This window comes from Saccopteryx leptura, chromosome 1 (genome assembly GCF_036850995.1).
Source record: "Saccopteryx leptura isolate mSacLep1 chromosome 1, mSacLep1_pri_phased_curated, whole genome shotgun sequence".
NCBI lineage: Eukaryota > Metazoa > Chordata > Mammalia > Chiroptera > Emballonuridae > Saccopteryx > Saccopteryx leptura.
This window is the reverse complement of record NC_089503.1, coordinates 162,336,923-162,358,783: the sequence shown is the minus strand read 5'-3', so window position 1 is coordinate 162,358,783 and position 21,861 is coordinate 162,336,923. Positions and strand designations below refer to the sequence as shown.

General features: G+C 50.6%; 2 protein-coding genes across 2 annotated transcripts in view; one reads left to right on the top strand and one right to left on the bottom strand.

The window, feature by feature from the left end:
• KDM5B (lysine demethylase 5B) overlaps window positions 1–9,427 on the bottom strand; it is a 74,289-nt gene extending 64,862 nt beyond the window's left edge. Inside the window, exon 1 of the mRNA XM_066379372.1 lies at window positions 9,059–9,427. Coding sequence (XP_066235469.1) covers window positions 9,059–9,262 — 204 coding nt within the window. The 5' untranslated portion in view covers window positions 9,263–9,427. The remainder of the gene's footprint in view (window positions 1–9,058) is intronic.
• Window positions 9,428–18,075: 8,648 nt separating this feature from the next.
• LOC136388151 (alpha-1,3-mannosyl-glycoprotein 4-beta-N-acetylglucosaminyltransferase-like protein MGAT4E) lies at window positions 18,076–21,539 on the top strand. The gene is made up of 3 exons (XM_066360130.1): window positions 18,076–18,276; window positions 18,586–18,739; window positions 20,301–21,539. The coding sequence occupies exons 1-3, from the start codon at window positions 18,076–18,078 to the stop codon at window positions 21,473–21,475; spliced, it is 1,530 nt and encodes a 509-aa protein (XP_066216227.1). The 3' UTR covers window positions 21,476–21,539.
• Window positions 21,540–21,861: the final 322 nt, after the last annotated feature.

The window sequence follows — 21,861 nt, the reverse complement described above, 5'->3', positions numbered from 1 at the left end:
TCGCCCCATGGTGGGCGTGCCGGGTGGATCCCGGTCGGGCGCATGCGGGAGTCTGTCTGACTGTCTCTCCCCGTTTCCAGCTTCAGAAAAATGAAAAAAAAAAAAAAAAATTTATGCTGAAAGTGATGGCTTTAGCAGAGGAAGTAACTAGTCTTTATATCCAGAAAGCTTAAATGATTAAAAAATAAATAAAACAGCCTGACCAGATTGTGGTACAATTGATAGAGCATCAACCTGGGATATTAAGGACCAATGTTCGAAATGCCAAGGTCACCAGCTTGAGCGTGGGATCACAGACATGACCCAATGGTTGCTGACTTGAGCCCGAAGGTCGCTGGCTTGAATCTCAAGGTCGCTGGCTTGAGCAAGGGATCACTGGCTCAGATGGAGCTCCCTGGTCAAGGCACATATGTAAAGCAAGCAACGAACAACTAAAGTGATGCAACTATGAGTTGATGCTTCTCATCTCTCTCCCTTTGTCTCTCCCCCACCGCGCTAAATAAATAAATAAATAAACAAAAAACAGATGAACAGATGGGATGACTCTATGACATGTCTGAAGGTGTGCAGCGATGGTGCTTTAAGAGAAATGATCCATAATAATTAAGTTTTTTCTAAATGTTGATTCATAATTCATAAACAAGTATGCATTAAGTCAAATTTTATATCTTTGCTCCAAAGACCTTACAATTATGAAACAGACTATCATTCCCCTAGATCCCTGGTCAGCAAACTGCGGCTCAAGAGCCACATGCAGCTCTTTGGCCCCTTGAGTTTGGCTCTTCCACAAAATACCACGTGCAGGCACTACCTCCATAACGAATGTACCTAACTATATACTTTAAGTTTAAAAATTTGGCTCTCAAAAGAAATTTCAATTGTTGTACTGTTGATATTTGGCTCTGTTGACTAATGAGTTTGCCGACCACTGCCCTAGATGCAGCTTTTCCTCATTAGTCTAGTTGATAAAGTTGGTAATAAAATATAAGCAAATTCACCACAGGACTCATCTAGGAGTTAAAAGACAGAGAAAGAAACATTTTTGAAAGAGTTTTTAGAAGTGTACAAAGGTAAAGGTAACATCTCATTTTTCTTTAATCCCATGCAGTTAATAAAATGCTTAAGAAATGTTTGTTAGGCTACATACAACTGTCATGTCTAAAACAAGTTTCTCACAACTCAGAATGTGAAATCCAGTTACTAGTTTCTCAAAGTTTAAGCAATCTAAAGTAAGTGGGAGTAGCCCAGTGATAACGCTTTCCCAAAGCCTGGCTCCACCCACCCACTCACCCCCAAGAGACACCCTAGTATGCCTCTGGTGATTCCTCTTCAAGTAAGGCAAACTTTTTTTTTTTGTATTTTTCTGAAGTGAGAAGTTGGGAGGCAGAGAGACAGACTCCCTCATGTGCCTGACTGGAATCCACCCAGCAAGCCCACTAGGGGAGGATGCTCTGCCCATCTGGGGCGTTACTCTGTTGCAACCAGAGCCATTCTGGCGCCTGAGGCAGAGGCCATGGAGCCATCCTCAGCACCTGGGTGAACTCTGCTCCAGTGGAGCCTTGGCTGCGGGAGGGGAAGAGAGAGACAGAGGGGGAAGGGTAGAGAAGCAGATGGGCACTTCTCCTGTGTGCACTGGTCGGGAATCGAACCCAGGATTTCCACATGCTGGGCTAACGCTCTACCACTAAGCCAACTGGCCAGGGGAAATGTTCTATTTTTTTAGTGAGCAATAGACACAAAGAGAGAGAGATGAGAAGCATCACTTGTTGCAGAACTTTTCCATTGATTGCTTTCTCATATGTGCCTTGACCGAGGAGCCAGTGACCTCTTGCTCAAGCTAGTAACCATAAGGTCATGTCTATGATCCTATGCTCAAGCCACGACCCTCAAGAGTTTCAAACCTGGGTCGTCAGCGTCCTATGCTGATGCTCTATCCATTCTGCCACTGCCTGGTCAGGCAAGCGATTTAACACAAACTTCTGAAATGGAAGTATAGCCAGCCCTTCAGTTGCCAACATTTATTTTACCTAATTTTAATTTTTTGAGATTGGCATGATCTTCATCACTTAAAACAGGTATCCTCAGAGAATATCTAATTCCCTCAGAGAGAGAAAACAAAAAGAAACCATACCACCAACTCAACACAAACCAAGCTGAAAAGACGGTTCAAGGACAGCAAGGTTTTTCTAGGTTACTAGATGTTTAAATTTTTACATAACCCTAGCAAAGAGGTACACAATTGGGAGGTATGAGCTCTCCCTTTAGCCTTTCTGTAATCAAAACTTTAATGTGGTCCAATTAAGACAACAATGAAAGATGACATATGTCAACAAAAATATCCAACTGATTGCATGTAAGCCAGATTCTTCTTGTTTTATAAAAAGCTTACAATATTGTTTTGCCTTTCTAAAAAAAGAAAATTCTCTCCCTGGCAGATTTTTGACTGCCTATATTAAAGTATCTTAAACATTCTGGACTTTGTTATTGTCCTCAAGTTAAACAAATAAAGAATTTTACCACTAACAACCAGAAATAAGTCTAGATCAACAATCATAAAGAAAATTAAGTACTTTAGAGACAAAGAATAAAACTGGGGCCAATAATTTTTTCTAATATTTCTTATCAGTGTCTCTCAAAAACAAAATAATTCAAACCCCAGGTTTTTTTTTGTTTTTTTCTGAAGCTGGAAATGGGGAGACAGACAGATTCCCGCATGCGACAGACCAGGATCCTCCTGGCACGCCCACCAGGGGGCGATGCTCTGCCCTTCCGGGGCGTCGCTGGGCTGCGACCAGAGCCACTCTAGCGCCTGAGGCAGAGGCCATGGAGCCATCCCCAGCGCCCAGGCCATCTTTGCTACAATGGAGCCTTGGCTGCGGGAGGGGAAGAGAGAGAGAGACAAAGGAAGGAGAGGGGGAGGGGTGGAGAAGCAAATGGGCGCTTCTCCTGTGTGCCCTGGCCGGGAATCGAACCCGGGACCCCTGCACGCCAGGCCGACGCTCTACCACTGAGCCAACCGGACAAGGCCCAAACCCCAGCTTTAATATAGAAAGTTTATTAACACTTTCAAAGGCCGTTATGTATTCATTTGGCTAAGAAGGGTTATATTGCATGTTTAAAAACAAATGCTGGCCCTGGCCGGATGGCTCAGCGGTAGAGCGTCGGCCTGGCGTGCGGGGGACCCGGGTTCGATTCCCAGCCAGGGCACACAGGAGAAGCGCCCATTTGCTTCTCCAGCCACCCCCCTTCTTCCTCTCTGTCTCTCTCTTCCCCTCCCGCAGCCAAGGCTCCATTGGAGCAAAGATGGCCCGGGCGCTGGGGATGGCTCCTTGGCCTCTGCCCCAGGCGCTAGAGTGGCTCTGGTCACGGCAGAGCGACGCCCCCGGAGGGGCAGAGCATCGCCCCTGGTGGGTGGGCCGGGTGGATCCTGGTCGGGCGCATGCGGGAGTCTGTCTGTCTCTCCCCGTTTCCAGCTTCAGAAAAATACAAAAACAAAAAACAAAAAACAAAACAAATGCTATAATCACAAGAAGAGACATTTTTCCAGTGGGGGTGGGACATGAATCTTTAACTGCCTCATATATAGTGTGTCCGTAAAATCATGGTGCACTTTTGACCAGTCACAGGAAAGCAACAAAAGACGATAGAAATGTGAAATCTGCACCAAATAAAAGGAAAACTCTCCCAGTTTCATACCTATTCAGTACAATTCAATGTGGGCTCCCACACAGATTTTTTTAGGGCTCCTTAGGTAGCTATCCCATATAGCCTCTACAGACTTGTATAGCCTCTACAGACTCGTCACTGACTTGATGGCCTACCAGAACGCGGTTTCTCCACCAAACTGCCGGTTTCCTTCAACTGCTTATCCCACCGAGTAATGTTATTCCTATGTGGTGGCGCTTCATTATAAACGCGCCGATATTCACGTTACACTTTGGTCACAGATTCTAATTTAGCAAGCCACAGAACATACTGAACTTTCCTCTGTACCGTCCACATCTCGACTGGCATGGCCATGGGCTGCTCCACTGTATACACGGTGTTACGTCATCATCTGTGCATGCGCACATGCTGCCACATCATCCTACAGAAACTGGGAGGGTTTTCCTTTTATTTGGTGCAGATTTCACATTTCTATCATCACATTTGTTGTTTTCCTGTGACCGGTCAAAAGTGCACCATGACTTTACTGACACACTGTATTTATTTGTAATATCACTCACATTCCATTCTAAAACTGTACTAATTTTGCCTGACCAGGCAGTGGCCCAGTGGATAGAGCATTGGACTAGGATGCTGAGGACCCAGGTTCGAGGCCCCGAGGTCGCCAGCTTGAGCACGGGCTCATCTGGTTTGAGCAAAAAGCTCACCAGCTTGAACCCAAGGTCGCTGGCTCAAACAAGAGGTTACTCAGTCTGCTGAAGGCCCGCGGTCAAGGCACATATGAGAAAGCAATCAAAGAACAACTAAGGTGTCGCAACGGCAACAAAAAACTGCTGATTAATGCTTCTCATCTCTATCCGTTCCTGTCTGTTTGCCCCTATCTATCCCTCTGACTCTCTCTCTGTCCCTGTTTTTTTTTTATTTTTTTTTATTGATTTTATTTTTTTTATTTATTCATTTTTATTAGAGAGAGAGGAGAGAGAGAAGAAAGAGAGAGAACAGAGTGAGAAGCAGGAAGCATCAACTCCCATATGTGCCTTGACCAGGCAAGCCCGGGGTTTCAAACCAGTAACCTCAGCATTACAGGTCAATGCTTTACCCAGTGCGCCACCACAGGTCAGGCTCTCTGTCCCTGTTTTAAAAAAAAAAGTGTACTAATTTTGTTTATTAGTTGTTTACTGAGAGTACAACTAGATGGGTATGTTTGTGGCTTCTGGTATGATCAATTTACCACTGGCAAAATCAGGCCAATTAAACAGCCATACAAGGACTACAATAAATGAAGCTTGTTTTTACTTTGTTTATGGTAGACTCTTCAATCTAGAACTGTAGTGCTTGATCCAACCTCCTACAAGATGGGAAAAAATGTTTTTCTCCTGAGCAGTATAGTCCTAAACTTGTCTTAAAAAGTAATTTACAGCCTGACCACGCGGTGGTGCAGTGAACAGAGCTGGGCCTGGGATACTAAAGACCCTGGTTCGAAACCTGAGGTCCCCAGTTTAAGCATGGGATCATAGACATGACCCCACGGTCGCTGGCTTGAAGCCCAAGGTCACTGGCTTGAGCAAGGGGTCACACTCTCTGCTGTAACCCCCCCCCCCCATCAAGGCACATATGAGAAAGCAATCAATGAACAACTAAAGTGCCTCAATGAAGAATTGATGCTACAGCCCTGGCCAGCTGGCAAAGTGGTAGAGTGTTGGCCCAGCGTGTGGAAGTCCCAGGTTCAATTCCCAGCCAGGGCACACAGGAGAAGTGCTCATCTGCTTCTCCACCCTTCCCCCTCTCCTTTCTACCTCTCTCTTCCCCTTCTGCAGCCAAGGCTCCATTGGAGCAAAGTTGGCCCAGGGCACTGAGGATGGCTCCATGGCCTCCACCTCAGGCACTGGAATGGCTCCAGTTGCAACCGAGCAATGTCCCAGATGGGCACAGCATCACCCCCTGGTGGGCATGCTGGGTGGATCCCGGTCAGGTGCATGTTAGAGTCTGTCTGCCTCACCACTTCTCACCTAGGAAAAACACAAAAAAATAAAATAAATTTTAAAAAAAAAATGCTTTGCCTGACCAGGCGGTGGCACAGTGGATAGAGCATCAGACTGGGATGCGAAGGACCCAGGTTCGAAAACCCGAGGTCACCAGCTTGAGCAAAGGGTCACTCTGTTGTAGCCCCCAGGTCAAGGCACGTATGAGAGGGCAATTAATGAAATAAGGAGCTGCTACAAAGACTTGATGCTTCTCATCTCCCTTCCTATCTGTCTGTTCCTATCTGTCCCTCTCTGTCTCTATCTCTGTCACACACACATAAAAAATTGATGCTTCTTGTCTCTCTTCCCTTCCTATCTGTCTGTCTCTCTTTCTGTCTCTGTCACACACACAAAAAAGTTTCCCGCTTGAACCAACCTGGCCAGTTAGCACAGTGGGTTAGAGTGTCATCTTGAAACACTAAAGTTGCAGTTGGTCCAAAGGTTGTTAAGCTGAAAACACCAAGGTTGTGGGTTCGATCCACAGTCAGGGTACACAAGGAAAGCAATAAATAAACGTAAAACTAGTGGAACAACAAAATGAATGCTTTTCTTTCTGTCTCCCCCTCCCTTTCTCTGTCTCTCTAAAATCAATCAATAAAATTTTTTAAATAGTTTAAAGAAATGCTTTACACTTTGGCTATAGGGACAAAAGATCAAACTTGTAAACACAGGAAGTTAAAGTTCAAAAAATACTGTGCCATCTAAAGTTTAAATCCCTGACTTGCCCTGGCCGGTTTGCTCAGTGGTAGAGTGTCGGCCTGGCGTGCAGGAGTCCCGGGTTCGATTCCCGGCCAGGGCACACAGGAGAAGCGCCCATTTGCTTCTCCACCCCTCCCCCTCTCCTTCCTCTGTCTCTCTCTTCCCCTCCGGCAGCCAAGGCTCCACTGGAGCAAAGTTGGCCTGGGCACTGAGGATGGCTCTGTGGCCTCTGCCTCAGGCGCTAGAATGGCTCTGATTGCGGCAAAGCGACGCCCCTTGGTGGGCATGCCAGGTGGATCCCAGTCGGGCGCATGCGGGAGTCTGTCTGTCTGCCTCCTCGTTTCCAACTTCGGAAAAATACAAAAAAAAAAAAAAATCTCTGACTTATGGACACTTGCAAATAAGAAATTTGTGGAATCTGCCTACCTATGTCCAAATGTTAGTTGTTTGAGGGCAATGAAGAGAGTTATTAAAGCCATCAAATACATTCCACTCAAACTTGGGAGATTCAAAGAATGAAGCCTTTACTGAGAAGCCAACTATTTTTTGCCTAATAGTTACATCCCTAAAATTAATCATCTCCAAATACCACAAAGTGACATGGAATACATAATTTGTCCTTTAAAAGACACCTACGTACACCAAGGAAATGAAAATTTGTATTTTATAGGTAACAAAACCAGAAGTTAGATTAACTAAAAATTAAAAGAAAAAAGCTCAGGAAACAAGCCTGGTTATCCTACATTGCTGATATAATTTGAAACAAAGGTTTACTTTCCTCTTTAAATTTTTAACTCAAGATTGAGTAATCTTAATTCATTATGTTTTAGGACATTTACCTTACTGTATTTTCACAGATTTCTGTGAAACAGAACACCCAAGTTTTACAAAGTAAAGCAGTTTAGTTCCCTCCCAGAGAAAGCAGCTATGCACTGCTGCTACCTCCATGCCATTAATTAAAGGTACAAAGAACAAAAGAATATAGAAATGCTTTGTGATTCTTCCCCTTACCTCCTCATAACAAAATACCAACAGACCTAGCCCCCATTTGAACACCCCCAATTATATTCCAAAAATTTAGTGAACAAAACTAATTGAGAAACACTGACATTATATAACCTCTTGTTTTCGTTCCTTTATTTCAACTACACGAAACCACTTGTTCACAGTGCACTCCCTAACACGGAGCAGCTCCTACAACAGACTGTTTGCATCGCCCAGGCAGTCTTTGTTCCAGGAAGACCCTCTCAAGAGCCACAACTTCTGGAGGGATTTCCCTTGTGCGCCTCCACCAACAACACAGGCTCCCCAACTCTCTCCACTGGCGCGGGTGAGACAAAGGAGCGGCAAGCGCGGCCGAGGCCCGCAGCGCAGTCTGGGTGCGCGGCTGGGGCTGGCGGTCCTCAGGCTGCGGGGCGTCCTCTCCGCACAAAATGGTGGCCTGCGTGTCTCCCACGGCCGTCGGGGCCACCGACGCCGCGCTGCAGAGACCACCGTGAGAGCTGAGGGGACAGGACGGGAGTCCCCGGCCCCTCCTGAGCACCGCCGTCCGCGCGGGGAGAGCCTGCAGACGGCGACGACAGAGAAAACCAAGCAGCGGCTGACCAGCCGTAGCCCCTTCACGCCGCACGCGGGAGCGCACTCCCAAGAACCTGCGTCTGCGTTTCGCTCCCAACAACTCTCGCAAGTTGCCTCACGTCCGTGTGAAACCCCCGTAACGCAGTGAACGACACCCTCGTGCGCCCTCCCCTACACGAGATCCGGCGCGTTCCTCACCGGCAACGCGACGGTTGCAGCCAGGCCCGGCGACAACACGCGCGGGTCCCTCAGCGCTGGACGCAAGCCCCAAGCGCGACCCGCCCGCCTCACCTGGCCGCTTCCGGACCGCCCCCCCCCCCCCCAGCTGACTAGGGATTTCCTGAGCATCTATGTCACGTCCGTTCTCAAATTGACCGAGAAAAACTAAAGCACGGTGTCGGCATTTTATTTGGGTGAAGCTGGGACACAGACTACTCTCAAAAGAGCCCCCCACACAGATGGTCACAGCAAGGAATCCCGGCCACTGCGAAGGGGACCGGGGATGGGGCGCGCGGGGAGGGAACGGAAGAGGCCGTTCTCCGGGAGGGGCAGAGGGTCGCGTCGGTGGCGGTCCGAGCGGCAGTTAGACCCAGTCCCAACGGTCGGGGCCGTCCGACCAACGCCAGGCAGGATGGGCCTCCGCGCGCGCGACGTGGTAGGTGCAGGGAGGCGTGCTCGCGGCCACTCCGGCAGGGCTGCTCCGCGGACGCTGCAGCCGTTGGGACCGTTGCACGACCCCCAGCCCCCACCCGCCCGGTCCGGCCCCGGAGAGCGTCCCGCCTGCCGGCGCCCTCGCCCACCCGCCGCACAGCCCGCGCCGCCCGGGCCCCCGGCCGCCCCACCGGCGCACGGCCCGCAGCGCTCGGTCCCAGGTGAGGGCCGCCGGCGGCCGCCACACAAAGGACCCGGCGCCGCCGCCATATTGAAACTTTACTGCGCGCACGACAACTCCGGCCGCCGGCCCGCACCCGCCGCGCCCGCCCAGCCCGCACCCGTCCGCCGGGCCCGCCAGTCCGGGGTGCACACCACCACCACCTGCCACGGCCCGGGCCCCGAGCCACGCCGCCCCGCTCCCGGCCCGCATGACTCACCGGCGGCGGTCGCACCTTACAGATGCCCGTCTGCTCGGCGATGGGCCGGATCTTGTGGATGAAGGCGAACGGGTCGGCGAACTCCTCCCAGCTGGGCTCGAACACCGGGCACTCGGGAGGCGGCAGGAACTCGCCCAGAGGGCCAGGGCCCCCGAGGAGCGGCGCGGGGCGCGGGCCGGGGGCCGGCGCGGCGGCCAAATCCATCGCCGGGTTCCGGCGGGGATACAGACGGGGCTCCGGGCGGCGACCGTAGCCGGCCTCCTCAAAACCTCAGCCTTCTTCGGGCTCCTCAAGCCTTCCTCCTCCTCCTCCGCGGACGGCGGCGACGTGTCTGCGCACCACGCCGTGCGCCTCCGCCGCCGCGGCAGGAAAAAGAGTCCTGCCCCGCCCCCACCGCCGCCTCCGAAAGGAAGCACGGGCCTGAGCTGGACGCAGTGATCCGGCAACCCGGCGTTTCTGCACTCTTGACTCGTGCCCTAGGCCCTGCCCCCCACGAGCCACATCTGGCGGAGATGGGGACAAGGGGTCGCATTCCGCCTGGGATGTCGCGCACAGTGTACAGGCAGCTGTGGAAGTGCACCCCCAGGGCACCCGAGGGGGACACAGGCACTAGCTCCGGTCGTGAGACGTTAATACCAAGCTAACACAGCACTGGCATATCCTACCTAGGCAGCTTCCCTGAGAGCTTCCGTGATTAGTCTGGTAATCTATGCGGCAACCCCGTGAGGCATGTTTCCTTCTTTCCATTTCGCAGAGGAGGACAGCGAGGCACAGGTCGACGAAGACTTTGGCCCAAATCCACATGGCTGAGAGACTCAGCCTGTATTTATGGAAGGTGGAGGTGTTGCAGGGGAGAAAGGGATCCACCAACAAGGTGAGGGCGAGGTTGCATGGGAGAGGAGCAAAAGTCTAGAAATATTAAAGCAAGGCAGTAGTGGAGAAAGGGATGCAAAAGTGAGAGGTTGAATTCGGACATGGCGACAAATTGGGGACGGACAGGGAGGCGTCAGGGTGATTCAGGTGCCTCCAGTACAGGCCTGAGTGCAAGAGGGCCGTTAATAATACCGGGCATTAGATTGTATGAACAAGAAGTAAGTCTGGGGAGGGCCAGAATGTGTTGTTCCCTTTGGACGTGTAACTTCGAGGGGTCTTGGTACATTTGAAGATAACCAGCAGACTGAAGAGGAAAGATCAGAACTGGAAATGTCAGTCTGGGAGTTACTAGCATGTATTTTCATTTATAATAAATCGCTATTATTTATCTTTACAGACAGATTAAGACATATATAACACTTTGAGCACTTTTTGGGGATTTGGGGAGGGGTATGTAGTGTGCTGCCCCAGAAAAGGGGAGACAGGAAATTCAAAAGATAGGACTTAACACTAAAAAGACCCTTTTATCCATAAAGCAGCCACCTGTTTAGATGGGGTCTAGGGAGTCCTAACCTTACTTATCCTTAAGGATTCTTCTACTAGAAAGAGGGTAAAGGGCAGGCCTCCTCATCAATAAACTCTTCCCAGAAGTATTTGGCTCCTCAAAAGTCAGAGAGGCCCTTGGAGAAGGCAGTCCTTTTCTTAGCTCTCCGAGACCCATTGCAATGGAGACTTAAGCCAAGGGGCAGCTGGCATCATATTGGAAGAAAAATCACCAGTGTAAGGTAGATGTGAGAGATAACAAGATATTGTAAAATATTAACGGTGAAATCTAGGTGGTGCAGTGGGCATAGAAAAATTTGCTGCAAAATATTTTAACTTTGCTCTTTGCTGAGTATTTGACACATTTTACTAATGTTGGGGAAAGGAGAAAAATCCTGTAGCCCTTTGTCAAGGGCCGGCTGTGCTTTTGAAGGTGTTGCTGGAGGTCTTGTCCTGTGTGTGTACACGCTTAACACTAGCATCCTTCAAGCCAGGTAGGCAGAACTTTGAGGAAAGTTGTAGACACATAAGAATTATGACTGTTGTTTAACTGGGGTGGTAAAGAACAGCCTCGGAACACTTCCCTAGCTCTCTGTGGCCTGGTGATGCTGCCACCCGCTCCCAGCCCAAGTTCTCCCTCAGTTTCCGGAGGTGGCCCAAAGCGAAGAATCTGTGCGGCTTCCAGGTGAGGCAGCCGCTGTGACGTTGAGGAGGGCGGTCGCCAACACAGCGAGAGGACCAGGCAGGGAAGGCTCTAGGAGGCGACGCCTCCGCCCTTTATGATGCATGTTTACATGGCGGAAGGATCTTACAGCTGACACCGCCGCGCCGGCCCTTCTTTTTTTAAAGAGCCCGGCCGCGGACGCCAATTGGCCACACGGCGGAGGGGGCGAGGCCCAACCGCATTGTCTAGCGTGGGCCGCGGGACGCCGCGGGGGCATGTCTGGCCACCCCAGGCAGCAGGTCGCGGGCTAGGGCTCCCGGATCACTGAGCGCGAGGTCTGGATGGGGCCGCACTCAGGTTCCCGGGGGAAAGCGGGGCCGGAGCTCAGGCTACCCAGGCGGAACCAGCCCCGCTCTCTGAGTGCCACGTCTCCAGGAGCCCCTCCTTACTCCCGACACCCCGCCCCGCCATTTCCCAACCGCCCCATCGTGCAGCCCAAATCCTCTGAACACACTCCAAGGGGTTTCCGTGCACATTCGGTCCGTTTGGCCCCAACCTGCCCACCCCACCTCCAGCTTGCGCTCTCCAGGTCCGCCCGCCTGTGAGGGGCGCTCTCCGCGCTCTTCCCGGTCGCTTAGGGTTCCAGGCTTGAGGCGCGATTTTCTTCCTCCCCTTGCGCACCGCATGGGACTTGGCTCCGGGATGAGTGGAAACAGCCCGGATCCCAGCCCCCACCCTGAACCGCCCGTGACGAGGCTCCCTGGTGGATAGGGACAGCCCGATCCCAGCACCACCCGGGACAGGGCTCAGGGATGTATGGGGACAGCCCAGATCCCAGCCGCCCAGCCCCTTCCCACCCCACCTCCCCACCCCGGCACCGCCCGGGACGGGGCTCTGTGGTGAATAGGGACAGCCCGGCTCCCAGCCCCCGCGCACCGCCCAGGACAAGACCGGGGGATGCGTGGGGGCGTGCCAGGCTCCCAGAGGCCGGGCAGAGAAGGAGGCCCTCGCGCAGCACGTAGCGCACGTGTAGGGCGCTCCCCCCGCCCCCTGCCCCCCGCACAAGTCCCCAGCGCGGCCTTCCTCCGTTTTCCGGGGCTTACTTCTGCCTGGACCTCCCGTCTGTGCCTTTCAGGTGCCGCGGACCTTTGGACACCACTTCCCCTCCCAGCCCGGTGGATCTTGCCCTCTCTCCTTTCTCCTCCTCTCCCCAGTCTGCAGGCCTCCTCTTAGTCTCAGTCCATCTGAGCTCCTCGCTCCAAATCAGTGCCGTCGTCTCGCCCACCCATCTGGTGTCCTGCAATAGCTGGTGTCAAATATTCCCTGTTGAGACCCTCAGAACCAGCATTTTTTATCTCCTTGCTTTGTCTGTTATGTCCTCCCAAGACGTCTCATTACTTCTGTAGCGGCCCTAGAACTTGGTGTCTGTCTTTCCCCGCTGCCCTCCCTGTCCCTTCCCCTACACACGCCCTTTCAGATTTAAGCTGCCTGAGGCATGGAGTACTGGTTTCTAGCCCTGGCAGGAGGCACCTAGTCGAAACTCCACGAATATTTATTGAGGGGGAGGGGAGTGGCCTTGAGCCTCACTGGCTGAGAATGGAGTTTGGGGCTGGACAGGAGAAGAATCTGGCTCCCAGGTGAAGCAGGAAAGATCTCACGTAGATCTGCACATGGGGGTCGGGACCACCAGTAATGGGGGGAACTGTCTTCCCCCATTGCCCTGCCCTACTCATTACCCTGGAACCAGCCACCCCTTCTCCTCTGTGGGACTGGTCTCCCTTGTGGTGTTTCTGCGCTCCCAGTTCTTCACCACCTCAGACACTGGGGCTGACTTTGACCATCAGCTCATACCATGTGACAGGGTCACATCTCTGGGCTTCTGTCCAGGGGAAGCTGGGTCTGGGTCCAGGGAGGATACCTAGTAACTACGTAAGTTCCTCTTCTTCCTCCCCATCTCTTCCTCCTCTATAGTCCTGGGACCCCTTCTCTGTTGACTCAGCCCAAAGGTATATAGAGTTCAGGGCCTTGGTGTACCTGGGTGTGGGCTACCTCCCGGGGGACACTGACAGGTGGGAAGTTCCCATGGTGTACCAGCCCAGCCTAAGAGGTGGGGTGGGGCAGAGTACCCCACTCCAGGGCTTTGGGTGTTTCCTCCCATTCAGGTTGGACTACTTCACAGATCCTAGACTCCCAACCTTGAGAAGCTCAGAGAGGGAAACTCATGTTCCCTAATCACCCTACAGCTGCCACCACCACCCCTACCTAAGGAGTCTGACTGAAAAGTCCCTCTCAGCATACTCTCCGGCCTTGGAGAGTTGGAAAGTTTGGAATTCTCTGAATCAAGGATCAAAGGCTTCCCTACAGACTGACTGGTGGTGACTCAGTGAATAGAGCATCAACCTGGCACACTGAGGTCCCAGGTTTGAAACCACATGGTCACTGGCTTGAACACAGGCTCATTAGCTTCAGCGCGGTGGCACTAGCTTGAGTGTGGGATCATTAATATGATCCCATGAGTCACTGGCATGAGCCCAAAGGTTGCTGGCTCGAGCAAGGGACCACTGGCTCGGCTGGTGTGCCCCAGTCAAGGCATGTATGAGAAGCAATCAATGGGCCCTGGCCGGTTGGCTCAGTGGTAGAGCGTTGGCCTGGCGAGTGAGGGGTCCCGGGTTTGATTCCCGGCCAGGGCACACAGGAGAAGCGCCCATCTGCTTCTCCACCCCTCCCCCTCTCCTTCCTCTCTGTCTCTCTCTTCCCCTCCTGCAGCAAGGCTCCATTGGAGCAAAGATGGCCCGGGCGCTGGGGATGGCTCCTTGGCCTCTGCCTCAGGCGCTAGAGTGGCTCTGGTCACAACAGAGCGACGCCCTGGAGGGGCAGAGCATCGCCCCCTGGTGGGCAGAGCATCGCCCCCTGGTGGGCGTGCCGGGTGGATCCCGGTATCCCGGTCAGGCGCATGCAGGAGTCTGTCTGACTGTCTCTCCCCGTTTCCAGCTTCGGAAAAATACAAAAAAAAAAAAAAATACAAAAAAAAAAAAAAGAAGCAATCAATGAACAACTAAGGTGACGAAACTAAAAATTAATGCTTCTCATCTCTCTCTCTCTCTCTTTCTCTCTCTCTCTTTCTCTCTCTCTCTCTCAAAAACAAAACAAACACTTCATGCAGCACTAACAATCTATCAACCTGATTTGAAATCTACAGTGTTACCTGACCAGGTGGTGGCGCAGTGGATAGAGTGTCAGCCTGGGACACTGAGGACCCACCCAGGTTGGAAACCCTGAGGTCTCTGACTTGAGCATGGGATCATAGACATGTAAGCCAGTAAGTTTAGCAGAACTAGATTCCAGCCCAGGCTGGCTGAGTCCAGAATCTGAGCTTGGAACCCTCAGCCAGTACACTTGTCTCTGTGCACTGCCAGGTCCTCCTGTGTGGCTCCTGACACCTCACATGTGCTTGCTGAAGAAATAGATGCCTACATGACTCCTGATCATGAGTGAGCTAATAACACTTGTTTGAGCACACTCTCTGGATCAGGAACTGTGGAAAGTAATATAGTTGTAGCATTGAATCAAACTAAGTCCCTGCCCTTCAGGAGTTTGTACTCCTGCCTAATTGATAGAGACAGTCAACACATACAGGGGAGAAATACATGCCTGAGGAAAATAGAATCCCTGAGGGAGGAACAGGAGAGGTGATGAGAGCTCACCTGAGGCGGGAAAGGAACCACTGAGCCCAATCCAATGTTGGGATTGAGGCGGCTGTTGGAAAGTCTACAGAATAAAATTCTAAGACGAGGAATGCTATATGCAAAAGTCAGAGTCCAGAAACAGCTAGGTACATACAAGGGGTGGCCCCTCCCCAAAAGTTAGATTTAGGGGGTGAAGTCAGAGGCAGATAGGGCTAGGTCATGCAGGATCTTTTTTTTTTTTTTAAACAGGGACAAAGAGAGAGAGAGAGAGAGAGAGCGCGACAGGCAGGAATGGAAAGAGATGAGAAGCATCAATCATTAGTTTTTCGTTGCGACACCTTAGTTGTTCATTGATTGCTCTCTCATATGTGCCTTGACCGCGGGCCTTCAGCAGACTGAGTAACCCCTTGCTCAAGCCCGCGACCTTGGGTCCAAGCTGGTGAGCCTTGCTCAAACCAGATGAGCCCGCGCTGAAGCTGGCGACCTCGAGGTCTCGAACCTGGGTCTTCTGCATCCCAGTCCGACGCTCTATCCACTGCGCCACCACCTGGTCAGGCTCAGGCAGGATCTTGTTGGCTATGGTCAGGAGGTTGGATTTATCCTACTTGCAAGTAGCCATTGGAGACATGTGGTCAGGAAGGAACATCATTAGACTTACAATTTTAGAAGGTCTCTGAATGCCACATGGAGAGAAGACTGAAGGATAACAAGGGTGGAGGGGAGGGACCAATTAGAAGGGAGTTGCAATAGTCCAGGCAGAAGCTGTGGCAACGAGATGGTGCAAAAGGGTCCCATTCTGGATACATTTTGGAGGAAAAGTTTACAGAACAAAATAGATTGAAGTGTTGAGAAGACATAGACATCAAGGATGACAGATTTCTTCCCTAACTAACTGGGCCAACAGCAGTGCTGCTTACTGAGATGCTTGGAAGGAAAAGGATTTGGGAGGTGAGGCCCTGCCTGGGTAGTTCAGTTGGTTCAAGCATCATCCCAAAATGCCAAGGTTGTGAGCTGAATCCCCAGTCAGGGCATATGCAGGAAGTAACCAACATATGCATAACTAAATGGAACAACAAATGAATGCTTCTTTTTCTCTCTCCCTCTCTCCATTCCTCTGTCTCTCTAAAATCAATCAATCAATAAATAAAAGGATTTGGGATACAGGAAGAAAATGTCATTCTGTTTTCACTCCTTTTAACAGGCTGAGATACCTCTTCCTCATCCAAGCAGAGAGGTTGACAAGTGGAGTCACCTGGAGTTCAGATTGGGTCAAGGCTGGAGATCAGGTCAGCCTGGAGTTAGTACATATGGGTGTGTGTACACATATACGTGTGAGATGGTATGTGTACACACATGCATACCCTCAGTGTGTGTGTGTGTACACATATGTGCGCGTGCACACTTATGTGCAACATAGTCCTTAAAGCCATGGGCCGGGGTATTTTCACCCAAAGAAGGCATATAGGAACAAGAGAGCCCGGGCAGCACCCTGGGCAGGGACGAGTATGAGCCCTGAAAGATACTGGGAAGAATGTCAGTGTGCAGGTAATGTCAGGGAAGAAATGTTCCAAGGAGAAGGCAGAAGCCAACCGTGACAGCAATTGCCGAGAGGCTGGGTAAGATGAGGAGAGGGATGTGAAATGAAGGACTGATAATGACAGTGCTTTCAGGAGTTTTGCTCTGTAGGGTTGCAGAGGAATGGGGCAAAATTTGGAGAGATATGAATTCAGGAAGGGATGGGTACAGTAGGGGTGAAGAATGAGAAGGTGAGGGAGTGGGGGTGGGAGGGGTCAGGCACAGCCCCCTGTGGGGACTAGAGGGTGTGGTGCAAGGACGTACATCAGAGCCTCAATCCATTTTCCCTGAAAAGACACTGGGGCTGCCCCTCTGGGCACATTGCAGTGGACAGTGGACAGTCACTGAGCATGCAGCACTCCATGTAAGAGGTCCATGTGCCCCTCTGATGACAGGGCGACACAAGAATAACATCACAGAAGGAGTTTAGCTCAAGGGCGGGGACCTGGGGAGGCCTCAGTGTGCTATTCCTGGCCTCCCTGCCTCTATCTCTGTTCAGACATTGGCAGTGAACTGGTTCTCTTTACCACCTCCTGGACTCCATCTCTTCCACATATCTGTGGAGGTCAGAGGGTTGAATGATCCCCAGAGTGACTAGTAAGTGACACAGAAGGTGCAGAGGGGGACAGAGCCATGCTGTGGTGAACACCTCCAACTATAATAAGAAAGCCTTTTTATTCACTATATACATCTATGCATTTCTGTTCTAGAGCAGAGAAACCTTTCTTTTACATAAAGCGGCTCATATCTGAACCACCTCTCATTAAAAGTCCTGGCTTAAGGAAACCAGGTAAGGAAAATTTAATCTGTGACATCCTATGACCAATATAAGTATTATTTTTATAACTCCTACCAAAAAGCTAAATGGCTAAGGGAGAGAAGCCTGTTAACCTCCACCAAAATACTACCCTGGCCAGGGTCCATGAAGATGAGGGAGACGAGAGAATGGTATAGCAGCCTCAGGAGCATAGAAATTACTGACTCTGGTTTCTTTTGTGTCCTGAACACGCAGGGTAAAAATCTAGCGCTGGTATCAAGCACATTAGAAGTCCTCTTCTGACCAGTCAGACACAGAGAAACACATTCTCTCTGGAGAAGACGCAGAGGAAGCAGCACACAAGTGCCCTTGAGGCCAAGCCAGCCCGAATTCCAGCAGCCTGACCGTCAGGAAAGGATGTTTCACTCAAAGTTAACAGAATCAGGTACTAATCAAGGGTCTGTGGGTCAGATTAAAGATTGGAATCAATTAAGGATATTATCTATTAAAAAGTAAAGAAAGACACCAAATTGCTTAGCACTTACCAACCCTTCAAGTTCAGTTATTTTAATAAATAGTTTCACTTTTGTTTGAAAAGCAGGGTGGTGGTGGTGTCCATCTGTTTTCTAAGACAAACAGACCTCATCCTCAAAGCCCCAGCCAACACGCACCATCCTGAGAAGGAAAAATTTCGGGAAAGTTAAATCTCCAAACAAAAGTATAAGGAAAAGTCAGCAGAGGTCGCAGGACAGAGGGCCGCCCTTCTTTAGGAGGTGAGTAAGGCTCTACTCCGTCAGTCCCCAGATCCGATGGAAAGGCAGGCTTGGGAAGGAAGTTAATGGTGATATAGAGGAAAAAGAAAATCTAGGGGCAGTGGGGGCGGGGGAAGGCTTCCAGGGACAAATGGGAAGCTGTAGGCATGAACGGGATGGGGACAGCCCTCCATGCGCCTGTTGACTTTTTGCTGCAGAAACGGTATCCCTGTACAGACGCCATGCGGTATTCCATCAGATGCTGCGTCCTGACCTCAGTGGCAGTCGGATTCCTGTGGCTCTTCATCATGTTCAAAGTCCCCAGTGAAATTGAATATGATCAAAGCATGATGGCTGTCAAAGGCCAAGTAGCAACTCTTGCTCTCAGTGTGGGAACCGAGGTTGTAGGGTGGGAGTGGTGTGGACAGGCAGATCCTCAAATGGGCTTGGACCTGCTCACCTGAGAGCACAAAGCTCCAGGGGGAGTTGGGCTTGGACTTGGACCCATTGGTCCATAAAGAAATTGCATCTGCCCCCCTCCTTTCCGTTATCTGTTAAGGTAAGGAGAGCAAATACTACTTGGACCCTGGATCCTTTGGCCAGTGGTCAGAAGTCCTGAGAGTGTGCTGGCCTCACCTACGGAGAGTGATCTACTCCACCCTTTTCACTGGAAAAAGCCTGGGAAAGCCCCTGGGCTAACCTTGTTCTTTTCATGTTTACTTTGGTTGGTACCCCAGGACAGTTATGGCAGAAAGAAGGATCCAAGACCACTGGAAAGCTGGCAGGACCTCACCTCTAAATATATGAAAAAAATGAAGCAGAGAAGAAGGAGTGAGTTCCAAGCAGGGGAATGGGAATGAGGTCCCCAGAGGAGGCAGAGACATCTAGAGAAGTAAGATAGCGAGGAAGGAAAGGAAAACTGGAGAAGAAAAGGGGGGCCTGTGCCTGGGAATATCTAACTCTGTCAGACAATTCTCTGCCCACCAGGCCCCTTATACATCAGGAATGAGGAAGGCAGGAAAGATCAAATTACTTGTATTTATCACTGGATTAGGGAACACTGGGATAGAACAGGCCTTAGAGTCACATGGCCCTGCTCCTTCAGTTGTATGGAGTTCAGGGGTGAAAGGACTTGTTCAAAGTCACACAATCAGTATAGAAATAGGACAAGGAAGTACTTTTTCTTTTCGTCCTTTTGTTGTCATTGATTGATTTTAGAGAGTCAGAGAGAGGAAGGGAGAGAGGGAGAGAGAGAAGCATTCATTTGTTGTTCTATGTAGTTGTGCATTCAATGGTCACTTCCTGTATGTGCCCTGACCAGGAATTGAACCTGCAACCCTGGTGTTTTGGCATGACAGTCTAACCAACTGAGGTAACTGGCCAGAGCTGAGAAGTACTTTTTTTTTTTATGTTTTTTTTTTAATTTTTTATTTATTCATTTTAGAGAGGAGAGGGAGAGACAGAGAGAGAGAGAGAGAGAGAGGAGAGACAGAGAGAGAGAAGGGGGGAGGAGCTGGAAGCATCAACTCCCTATGTGCCTTGACCAGGCAAGCCCAGGGTTTCGAACCGGTGACCTCAGCATTTCCAGATCGACGCTTTATCCACTGCGCCACCACAGGTCAGGCGAGAAGTACTTTTTCTAATACATCTTCTTTAAGGGAGACTTTTGGGAAGATGAACGACATAAAAACAATAAGCTAATATTTATTTAGCACTTGAACCATGTGCTATAAAATTCGGGCTCAGAGGAAACTCAGAGTGACCCAGAGACTCAGCATCATACAGCTTTGTTCTTCACAAACCAAAATGTACATGCAAGGCACCTGGTGATGCCTGGCCTGTGGTGGTGCAGTGGAAAGAGTGTCAACCTGGAATGCTGAGGTCGCCAGTATGACTCCCCAGGTTTGCCCAGTCAAGGCACATACGAGAAGCAACTACTACTACGAGTTGATGCTTCCCATGCCTCTCCCTCTTTTGTGCACTCTCTCTCTCCTCTCTCTAAAATCAATAAATTCTTTTTTAAAAAGGCACCTGATGATATTGTTAAAATGCAGATGCTATTTAAGTCAGTTTGAGGCAGGAGCCTTGACTCTGATTTTTTTTTTCTAAATGAATTTATTGGGGCGACACTGGTTAACAAACTTGTAGAGATTTCAGATGTCCAACTCTGTTTCTAGTAAGCTTCGCAATGAGGCTGATGTTGCTGGACTAAGAACCACACTTCAAGTAGCAAGGACTTAAATAACCCCTCCACCGAAAGACAGAAATGATGGAAAATAGAATGAGGAAGGAAGGAAGAGAGCAGACCCCAAAGAGCATCCCAGCCTCTGACTCTCTTGACCACCCTCACCACCATTGTCCACTGACAACTGTCCCTATGTTCCTTCCTTAGCATGGCTGACGGTGGGGATCTCCTCAGTCCCGGGGTCACATGAAAGCAGCCTGGCGTACACGCTGGTCTCTCTGTTCCGTGCCACCTCTAAGGTAGAGCAGAAAAGGCTCACGGTGCTGATTCACCTGGCAGACTCTGACCTCACTTGGCTCAGTAAAACCATTGCCCAGATTTCAAGTCTCTTCCGGCCACAGATCTTGGCCGGACAGCTGGTTCTGATCCATGCTCCGAATGATGCCTACCCCGTGGGAAGTGATGACAGTGACGAGGCCTATCGCTGGGATGACTACTCCAAACAGAATATAGACCATGCTTTCCTCATGAGCTTTGCCACAAACCTCTCTGATTACTTCCTGTTGCTGGAGGACAATGTCTTTTGTGCCCAGAACTTTATCAGTCACATTCAGTGGAAGGTGAACACCATGAGCTCCGACCCATGGGTGCTGCTGGAGTTCTCTAACATGGGCTTCCTGGGCAAACTTTTCCACAGCAGGGACCTTCCACTGCTGGCCCGCTTCCTCCTCCTCTTTCACAAGGAAAAGCCCTTCGACAGGCTGCTGCCCCATTTTCGCACCCTTCTGGCCCAGAAAAAGCCAATCCTCTGTAGGCCTTTCTTATTCTACCAGCGGATTCCATACTGTAATGCCAACAAGAGCCACGTGGTCAGAGCAGTTGGCAACAAGGGTCCCCACAGTCCCAACAACCCGCCTGGAGCTGTTTTCACAGACATGAAGGTTTTTGATGTCCATTTCCCCTGGCAAGCCTACACTCTGGATGAGTCTTTCTTTTGGACTCACAATGTCAGTGCAGGGAACCACCTGACAGTCATCTTAAACCACCCAGTGAACCTGAACAGACTTCAGGTGCTGACAGGCACCATCTTGGATGGAAAGTATGCCCTGGAGAAGGGCCAGATGGAGTTAGGCTACGACCCTGAGGGGATGCCTCAGTATTGCACCAGCTTCATCTCCGTGGGCCAGCTCGTGGAAGGGCAGATGGACCAGAAGGTGTTTCTGAAAAGCATGGGTTACAGTGTGAGCTGTGTGAGGCTGGTGGTGAATGCTGACCAGGCGGGTGGGCTCATAATCAGGCATATCTACCTCTGGGAGGAAAGTGCCAAAAGTATAAAAGCCACTCAGAATGGAAAAGAAATTGGGGAGGGTATGAGAAATTAAAACCTGGAAGCCATCTCATTCTGGCCTGAGTGATGGGTTGCAGGGGAGGAGGCTCAGAGGTAGAAGACTCGATCCTACTTAACTGTTCCTTCCCTTTTGTACCCAAACGAGTGACTCATACAGTATCTTTTCCTGGGGCAAATATAGCTTAGCCCAGTTTGTTGAAAGGCTTTGGTCCTCCCAGAATCTTTAGATTCTCAGCATGCTGAGCTCAGCACAGATGTAGGGTGTCACCTGAGCACACGCATGTTCCAGTGTTTGTACACAATCAGAGGTGGTGTGAGGGGGAATGTGGCAACAGGATGAATGGGGACAGCCTGGGGCGTCCCTGGAGTTGACGCCACAAGAATTTAAGAAAGGGACTCTCATTAGATGTCACACTTTTA